At 31.9% G+C, this 10,642-nt stretch overlaps 1 protein-coding gene across 1 annotated transcript; it reads left to right on the forward strand.

The window, feature by feature from the left end:
* The first annotated feature begins 3,577 nt into the window (after positions 1–3,577).
* LOC139876476 (sphingoid long-chain bases kinase 1-like) lies at positions 3,578–10,193 on the forward strand. The gene is made up of 9 exons (XM_071863792.1): positions 3,578–3,872; positions 4,779–5,247; positions 5,720–6,085; positions 6,199–6,292; positions 6,389–6,426; positions 7,191–7,337; positions 7,990–8,089; positions 8,189–9,096; positions 9,738–10,193. Exons 2-9 carry the CDS (start codon positions 4,843–4,845, stop codon positions 9,888–9,890), a joined length of 2,211 nt encoding a protein of 736 aa, XP_071719893.1. The 5' UTR covers positions 3,578–3,872; positions 4,779–4,842; the 3' UTR covers positions 9,891–10,193.
* Positions 10,194–10,642: the final 449 nt, after the last annotated feature.

Here is a 10,642-nt window from a genome sequence, read left to right on the forward strand (position 1 = left end):
AGTCTGGTAATCTAAGAATTAGGGAACAGACACCCTAATTGACGCGAATCCTAAAGATAGATCTATTGGGCCTAACAAACCCCATCCAAAGTACCGGATGCTTTAGTACTTCGAAATTTATATCATATCCGAAGGGTGTTCCGGAATGATGGGGATATTCTTATATATGCATCTTGTTAATGTCGGTTACCAGGTGTTCACTATATGAATGATTTTTATCTCTATGTATGGGATGTGTATTGAAATATGAAATCTTGTGGTCTATTGTTACGATTTGATATATATAGGTTAAACCTATAACCCACCAACATTTTTGTTGACGTTTAAAGCATGTTTATTCTCAGGTGAATACTAAGAGCTTCCGCTGTTGCATACTAAAATAAGGACAAGATTTAAAGTCCATGTTTGTATGATATTGTGTAAAAACTGCATTCAAGAAACTGATTTCGATGTAACATATTTGTATTGTAAACCATTATGTAATGGTTGTGTGTAAACAGGATATTTTAGATTATCATTATTTGATAATCTACGTAAAGCTTTTTAAACCTTTATTTATGAAATAAAGGTTATGGTTTGTTTTAAAAATGAATGCAGTCTTTGAAAAACTTCTCATATAGAGGTCAAAACCTCGCAACGAAATCAATTAATATGGAACGTTTTTAATCAATAAGAACGGGACATTTCACTTGGATCCCTTTCACACAAGTTATAAGGTCACAAAGCTAGAAAGCTTGAACCTTTAGTGTTCTTGAAGAACTTGAAGCATAAAGCTTAGATCTTTAAGTTATATGAAGACCATAAACACAAGTTTTGATCTTTATAACAAAATAATGAGATCATAAGTTAGAAAACTTAGATCCATCAAAAGATATGAAGATCTAAGCTAGAAAGCTTGCATCTTGATTGTCTTTGAAGATCTTGAAGCATAATGCTTGGATCTTTAAGTTATATGAAGATTACAAACACAAGTTTGAATCTTTATAACAAAATAACAAGATTTAAAGTTAAAAGATATAGATCTACAAAGTGGGTAAAGATTCAAAGCTAGAAAGCTTGAATCTTCCATGTTCTTGAAAGATTCAAATCCATGTTTGAATCTACAAGATGTAATCAAGATCAAAAGCTAAAAAGCTAGACCCATGATGATGATGATGATGATGAATTCGTGATGATGAGAAGGAGAAGAAGAAGAAGAAAAATTCAAAATACTTACACTTTTAGAGAGAGAAAGAACTAGAGAGAATTAGAGAGTGAGTGTGTGTGAATTACAAATGAAAGCAAGTGTAAAATGGATGGAATAAGGCTAGTATTTATAAGTGAATGGGGGGTGAGGGTGGTGGTGTTTGTGGCCGTGAATTTGGAGGGGGGACAAGGGGGACAAAAGTTTGCTTTTTGGTTAATGGTTGTCTAAAGTTGGTGCTTATGTTGGGATCCCATGTAACATTAAGGATAATACTTGACATAAATGCTAGCATGTTCTCTCTAATAAATGGGCATTTGTCTTACATATTAATGGGTCACTAGCTAATAATAATTGAGCTAATTAAATAGTCCACTAACTAGTGTAAGGTGGGCTAAGGCCCAACAAGGTAGAAAGTCCAACAAGACTAACTAGTAAGCATAAGTAAATTACTACGTGTAATTAAGCATCCATAAACCCAGGTAATTATTATTATAAAATAATAATTAAGATTTCGTAGTCATAATATTCCGATTACGACAAAAGTTAAACGTGTACGTAGTACGCAGTTTGTTCGTAACGTCAAGTAACACTAACGGTCATAAAGGCTTCCGGTGAACAAATTAAGTAACCTACGTACTTAAAGGCACGTTTTAACACATAAATGAAAGTAAGCCATGTGTATAAAGATTCCAGAGTATCAAGTAGCACAGTACGCACAAATACGCAGTTTCGCAAAAACACAAGGCACAAAAGCAAGTCGAAAAAGTCGGGTCGTTACAGCATGTCACTTAATACAAATTACATTAAAATATAATATTTAGTTATTTTAAAACTTGATTACGTTTAATTAGTTTTACATAATAGTATCTATTATTTTTGTTGATTTTTTTCTCAAAAAATATAACATCATAAATTTTTAAGAAGCTTTAAGTTTGACATGCTTAAAAAGAATCTATAGATTCTATTATAATCCTAAAATGATAATGTTATCATTAAACTTTTTCCTTCAATAAAAAAAATAAAAAGAAAATTTTTTAGCTACCCATGATAATATCATTAACATTATTTAATTAGATTTACAATTTTAATTAAGAAAAAAACTCAAAAATATCGAATTAATATTTTGGCACACGTATTGCCTAAAAAAAAATCCACAAAAAACGAAATAAATTTCGTATTAATAGGGAAAGAAAAAATTACGAAATTATATTTTTGCACACTGAAATTATATTTTTGCCCATATATTAATAGGTTAACAAACCAATTACACCTAAGTAATATGAATAATCCATTCACTCAACCTTTTTTTTCCTCTCTATAAATCCATGGGTAGCTAAAAAAATTTCCTTTTATTTTTTTTTAATTTTTTTGTTGAAAGAAAAAGCTTAATGATGACATCATTATTTTAACATTATAATAGAATCTATAGATGTAATTTTCAAATAATATATCAATTGTCAACATTAATATTTATATATATCATTGCAAAAAATCAATTTAACTGACATGTGATTTTACGGGTACTTTAAACTGTTTCGTTTAAACAAACCAGTGATTAAACGGGTCATTTCACTAGTATTAGTAAGTATGTGTATCTCACATAGACTTTCACTATTACTTTTTTCGTTATAAGGTAAATAGATAAATAAATAAATAATTTTTTTAATTTAATCTATAGTTTCTATTAAATTCTATAATGACAATATCATTATTAGGTTAATTTCTTTGTTTAAAAAAATTAAAAAATAAAAGAAAAAAATTTAAACATGGTGAGTGATGTCGTTAATCTAAATAATTTTGAATTAAAATTAAACCTTATTAATTAATTATTATTATTAAATCTTATAATAATTATTTTAATCATTACAATTAAATAATTTTAAATTATTTTAATTAATTATTTTGAATTAAGTACGAGAAGGTATAAAAGCTAGGTAGAAAGAAACCAATTATAAATTTATATTTTAATTTACATTTTTAAAATAAAATGAGAACCAATATTATCTCTTATGATTGATGTGGATTGTTTAATATGCATTTTAGGTATTTGATGAAATGTTCAGATAACGAGTTCTTAGTCGGGCTCTGCGGTCACACGGGTCATTAACTAAATAATTTTAGTATTTACGTTCACTTAATACCTACAACATATCATTAAACTGTTTCGTTTAAATAAACCCGTAGTTTTACGGGTCATTTCACTAGTTTATACATAATTCAAAAAACAATACCAAAATTAGTAGCTTTTGTATTTTAGCAAAAATACAAATACCATAAATATACAGTACAGAATTCTTTTACATATTTTTATTTTTATTTCCATAAAAAAGTGCTTTTACTACAGTGATAACAAAAAGACACATAACGGAAATTAAAATTAAAAATAAACAAATTTTTAGTGGAATCTATATTTCTGGATCATATATTCTTCTTCTTCAAATCATAAATTAAAACACAAATTATCATTTCATTTCGCCACTATTTTCTCCGTCGCCGTTCACCTACTGCCGCCGCCGTCATCATCGTTGACAATCGCCGCCGCAAACACTACAAAACCTTTTTTATTAATATTTTATATATTTTTCTATTTATTATCAGTAAAATAAAGTAATACTATTGGCCGCCAGTCACTTTAATTCTGCATCTACACCTGTAATTCACGATTAACTGGCGATCGCATTATCTGGTATGTTTATACCCTAATTATGCTGTTTTTATGCTTATTTGTAACTTGATCTGCTTATATTGATGTTGAATTGCTGCTGAAGTATTAATGTTTCCAATTTTAGTTTAGTTATGAGTTTGATCTTATCTTTTATTATTTCAACTTTTTGGAGCGTTTTAACTAGTTATATGCTAGAGTGAAATTAGTGCTGCTGGAATTAGTGAAATATATGTTTCCAGAAGGTTATTTTTGTTGCTTAAGTCTTAGAAACCCTTAAACCGTAAATTCGGAATGTTCTTTGAATAATTAGTACGATTATTGGATGGTTTATTTGAATACGTTGTTTTTAGAAGTTGACGATTAGTGAATGATGTTTATGTAATATTAAGGCATTTGATGTCCTCGATAGATGAGATTGCGGTTCCGGTCCGAAATATTCTTATCTGTCGATAGGTTTGATGCTCATAAGATTTATGCAATGTAGTTATGAATTTAGTTAATAGGAAAGCATTTTGTAAGCGATCAACTTTAGGTCATTATGTTTGATGCTCAAAGGATTTATGCAATAGTATGAATCATAAAATCATAGCTTCTTTTACTCGCTCCGTGACTCATTCCCTTGCACATCACAAAGTTTGACTAAACACATATATTAAGGGAAATGTTTGGTTGTTTACCAGTTTATGTAAATTTGGGCAATATTGTGTATCCAGATGAATATCATTAGTTTTGTGCAATGATTACAATGGGGAACCAACTAGTTTTGGGTTAGAAAGGTCATTAATGGGAAAACTTGTGCCTCTTATAGCTCACATGAAAACTTAACAACGAGTTGTTGCAGTTTTTATGAGACTAATTATGCAATTTTTTAACCTATCTGATTAGGGAGCCTCTTTATGCTTACTTTGACTATTCATTTACTTACAGCCAAGATCAAATTTCAATTGCCACCTGTCTTTGCGTTTCGGGTTCTTTTAGCACCATAAACGGCATGCAGAACAATGACAGTCATCCAAAGCGAAATGTTAGAAGTCATCAACAGTCACTTCGACGTCTTAGCTTTTGCTCTCAAGTAGCAACGGGTCAACAAACATCACCAGTCGTGTTCCCAGAAAAACGACCCAAAGGAAAGGTGTCAAAACGAACTGATGTCAGCAATGATCTCAGCAAAACAAAAAGGGAGGAACACAAGATTGATATTGGAGATGAGCAATCTGATTTGTTGGGATATGAAGTCATTTCGGGAAAACTAGTTTTGGATAAGAGGAAGAACATTAAGGTTACCGATGCACAAAATACAACAGAAACTGCACATTTAGATGCTGTTGATGCTAAATTAACTAGCCGGGCATTGGTTTGGGGTTCTCATGTGTTAAGCCTTGATGATGTCATTTCAGTAAGTTTTCTCATTTTTTTCTTCTTATTATTGCTTTTTGTTTCTGTTATAAAGATTGAAAAAAATAAAAATCTCTAATTGGGGATTAATCGGCTAAATCAAGGATTTATCGGATTGGACTTTTTATTTATTTATATAATAATTTTCACAATTTTTAGTGTAAATATAGAAGAAAACTGTACACATAAACATAAACTTTAACATTGCTGTCTAGAAACATAAACATAATGGTTCATTTGTTCAAATACTCTAAAGGTCTAATTTTTTTTCCATATTAAAATGCTGACCAACTTTGACTTTGACCTTGACCTTGACCTATGTTGACTGACTAAATCCCACTAAATCTGATTTTGACCCACTGACTGGCATTGACCGATTAATCTCTGCCTACTTCCAAAAAGGGATTAATCGGGTTTTTTACAACAGTGTCCATTATTGACGGTTATATTGTTTCCTGACATGACTTTTACAGGTGTCTTACAGCTATGGTCTCAGGCATTTTATAGTACATTCATACCCTTTAAAAAATTCTACATACAGCCTTTCTTGCTTCATGAAAACGGGCAGAAGTAGGAAAGATTTTTGCTTTTTGGCTTCTACTCCAGATGAAGCTTCTCAATGGGTTACGGGGTTTGCGGATCAGCATTGTTTTGTGAATTGTTCTCCTCATCCTATGGCTTCTTCAAAGAAGCAGGATTCTGAAATATTTGCATCTGATTTTTCCTATATGCATATTAAAAGTAAAAGTCCGCCTCGGATGCTTGTCATACTAAATCCTCGGTCTGGTCGTGGTCGCTCTAGCAAAGTCTTCCATAATTTGGTTGAACCAATATTTAAGGTATTTTGTAACCTCCTTTTTAAAATAGAATCTTAACTATCTATTTTATTTCAATGCCTATCTATTTCCAATGTTTTTGGTGGTGATTATATTTCATTTCTTCATATTTGCAGCTTGCTGGGTTTAAACTGGAGGTAGTCAAGACAACATCTGCTGGTCATGCTAGAAATTTAGCTTACAGTGTTGATTTTAGCACATGTCCAGATGGTAGGCATTTTGTAATTTTTTTTTTTTTTTTCCATTTTTGTTTGGATAATAATTTGTGTATTACAGAGACATTTCTGATTTTGTATCTTATACCAGGAATTATATGTGTCGGTGGTGATGGAATTGTCAACGAGGTTGGTGTTTCATTCTCTACTTGGTTATATTTGTCCCCTAAACTTTGGTGATTTTAGTGATTAAATGTTAGGTCTTTTGAGTCCCACCTATATGTAGTTACTGAACCTTCTGGCGTGTCATTAAACGCCAAAAGGTGGAAACAGATGCATGTGTGTGATTTGAAATGATGACTTAGAGTTATCCTTAACGAATCAAGCCACAAATTAGGTTGTGTATGCTTTTTTATCATTATCATATTTTCATAATACATTATTATAATATAATTATACTTCAATAACCTAGACATGATACTTTTTAAGTTGACAAATAATAGTTTTATCCTTAAAAGTCCTACGTGGATTCTTTTGCTGGATAAAATATAAATATCTATAAGTACCATGGTAATATTAACCACAGATCGAATTAAATGATCTGTAGATTTGTATTTTCGTGCTCCGTGTCTAAAGTTAAAGATGTAACATGATTATGAAGTCATATCATTATCTATAATCCTAATTAGACTTCTTATCAAATAATAAGTTGATAACTTATTAATGTGTATGTCCAACTACATGAGCTATATATTTGTTTGCAAGAAAAATAATGTTAGCACAGGTGAATCTTTTAGTTTTTCTTTATTTTTAAGTTACTCAAAGATGAATGACTTATAGTAATATTAAAATGGACAGTACAGTAAGATTAAATTTTAACTTTTAGATTCTGATGTTGGTCAACTTATGTAAAAAATGAATACTTTATTTCACCATGATTACACATTTTGCAGGTTTTAAATGGGCTTCTTTGCAGAGATAACCAAAAAGAAGCAATTTCTATCCCAATTGGCATTATACCTGCTGGCTCCGACAACTCTTTAGTCTGGACTGTTCTTGGAGTGCGGGACCCAATATCCGCTGCACTAGCTATAGTGAAGGTAATTCCAGGCATTATTCTTTTTTTAAACTCAATTAATGGCATTCGTATGTATAGAAGTGATACATGGTGTCAATTATGCCTTTAAAAATTGAAGCCGAACATGGTCTTTTTCTGCCTTGCTTAGCTGTCAATGATAGACCCGAGTTCTGCAACACTACACCTTATAAGTCATGTTATCTAAACGATTGTTGAGGCGAGATAATCTTTATGATATTATTTATCCTACCAAATTTTTTACTTTTTGACCTGACTCATATAGATGTGATTTTGTACCATCGGTTCTAGAGATCTTTCTTTTATACATCTAGCTTTTTAAACTTAAAGAAATAAAAGAAGCCATAGCGATTGACCGAAGTACTAGGTAACTAAATGGACCAAAACAAAGAGACAGTTATCAGACGTACATAGAATTGTTGCATTACCATCTTCTAGTTAGTGATGTAGTTTAGTTTTGCCAACTCTTGTTTGGTAGAACAAAATAATTCTTATGTGCTCTAGGAATATGCACTATACATTTTAAGAAAATAGAAATATATAGTTGGTCAACAAGACCACAGTAAATTGAAAACATTTTAGCACATTTAATGCAAAAAATTATAATGCCTCTTATTGTAACTAATATATGTATTGTATCGAACTTCTATATTTAGGGAGGTCTGACTGCTACAGATGTATTCGCTGTCGAATGGATTCAGACAGGCGTCATTCATTTTGGAATGACTGTTTCTTACTTTGGATTTATTGGTGATGGTAAGCTTCTTTTTTCTACTATAACTCATATTAATAAATTAATAATTAATAATATAAACTGATATATATTGATATTATATGTTATACATGTTGTCTCAGTGTTGGAACTTTCTGAGAGATATCAGAAACGGTTTGGTCCTCTCCGTTATTTTGTGGCTGGTGTCCTCAAGTTCTTATGCTTACCAAAATACAGCTACGAACTCGAATATTTACCAGCTTCTAAAGAAAAAACCGATCTCGATAGACAAGCCTTAGCTGATAAAGATGTAGTCGATATGTCCGACTTATATACAGATGTCATGCGTAGATCTGATGGTATCCCGAGAGCCTCAAGTTTATCAAGTATCGACTCCATAATGACACCTAGCCGGTCTGCAGTCGAGATGGATAATTATACAACTTGTAGTAGCACCGAGCCATCCGATTACGTACGGGCCATAGATCCAAAATCAAAACGTCTTTCGAGTGGAAGAATTAATGTGACATCAGAACCTGAAGTCATCCATCCTCAGCCAAGAACACGGTCCAGATCACGGGCCGATAAAGGCTTGAGCGTACTAACATCTCAGGATCATACTAGATCTTCGTGGGGAAATTTGGATAAAGAAGATATATCGTCAACGATGTCAGATCCGGGTCCGATTTGGGATGCGGAACCGAAATGGGATACCGAACCCAATTGGGAGATGGAAAATCCGATCGAATTACCGGGCCCAACGGACCCACATGATGATGTTGAAAGTGGAGGGAGGAATGAAACGGGGGTTAGATTGGAAGAAAATTGGGTTGCTAAAAAAGGGAAGTTTCTAGGTATTTTGGTTTGTAACCATTCGTGTAAGACGGTTCAAAGTTTGAGTTCGCAAGTGGTGGCACCGAAAGCCGAGCATGATGATAACACTATGGATTTATTGTTGGTTCATGGAAGTGGAAGATTAAGGCTAATAAGATTCTTCTTGCTTTTGCAAATGGGGCGACATCTTTCTCTTCCTTATGTTGAATATGTGAAGGTATATTACTCGCCTAAAGTTTTTAATTATAGTTGGTTTATTGAATTGTTGTTAGTTAATGAAAATATGCTATAGGTGGCAGTTTTGACCCAGTTAATGGTTAATCGTTCAATCTCTAATGGGTTAAATAAACCAGTTTAGCTGAAAGGGGTGGTTTGGGTAATTATTGTGGCTTATGAAAAAGTGGTGGGCCGATCCACGAACACTGTGTTATTCAGTTATTTCATTTTATGGTTAGTTAATACTCATAGTTTGTTTGTTTTTTTTTTTATTTTTTATTTTTATTTTTTTTTTCAATTATGGAGGCTAAATGAATGTGAATACTACTCTGATGACTTTCAACATGATGACCCATATTATCTCTAGTTAAATTACTTAGCTTAACCAATTTGGCTCCTCAGAGATAAAACGTGACCCCACTCAACCCATTTGTACGCAAATGATGAAATGGGTCAAATTTTCACCGCCACTCTCAATAATTCACCTTCTGTTTTTTTCTGCTATTGATAATTGAGGAATATCTATTATTTGAACAATCCTGACCCTAATTGGGTGCTTTCATTATCTTTAGTCTTGTGATTATTTGTCTTAAACTGTATATATCATAAATAATGTAAACTTACACCATTATTGGTTTGCAGGTCAAATCGGTGAAGCTGAAACCGGGAAAAAGCACACACAACGGGTGTGGAATCGATGGTGAACTTTTTCGGGTCTCTGGTCAAGTCGTGTCATCTTTACTTCCTGACCAGTGTAGGCTTATTGGCCGCCCTGCAACCAGCAGTGTGAAATGACCAATTTAACCCTTCAAATGCACATCAGGATGTTCACTGTTACATATCTGAGACTGAGGTCACTGTATAATTTGGTCATTTTTTCTCCATCTCCAGCCTGATTACTTGCTTTATTCCATTATTAGTAGTATTTCTGATTTTATATGTATACATATCATATTTTGTATTTATTGGTGCTTAGAGTGCTATCTTTCTTATGGATGAAAACAGCATTTTGGTTTTTATTTGAATTGGCTGATGTGTATTTTGTAAATTACTCTGTAGAGTTGACATCTTGTTTCCACTTGTTGGCTGCTTTTAAACTTTAAAGATTGTTTGTTACACGATGATGGCTATTCTTTGTTACACGTTTCATTCGTGAATTATAAATACCAAACTTCATGGCTAAGAATTTGAGGAGGTATCAAGTTCGAATCTTATAAACTAAACTTTTATAACCATACGTCCTGGTTTGATAGTCTAGATGTGATGATCCGGAAATTTTCGACCAAATTAAAACTTAATCTTTATATGATTTCGATACGATAAGCAAAGTATGTAATATTGAGTCTAGAAAACATTGGAACAATGTTCATATATTCAATTGACCTTCGACTGCTCTCGACGATTCATGAACAATTAATTGTTAATAGATATGTGTGTATGTATATATAAATAATAATTCGAAATATAAATCGAAGTATTATATGATATTGTTATTAAAAATTAATAAAATAAAAATAGGGTATTATAATAATTATGATTTAAAATAT

The sequence above is a fragment of the Rutidosis leptorrhynchoides genome, chromosome 11, assembly GCF_046630445.1.
Source record: "Rutidosis leptorrhynchoides isolate AG116_Rl617_1_P2 chromosome 11, CSIRO_AGI_Rlap_v1, whole genome shotgun sequence".
Taxonomy (NCBI): Eukaryota; Viridiplantae; Streptophyta; class Magnoliopsida; order Asterales; family Asteraceae; genus Rutidosis; species Rutidosis leptorrhynchoides.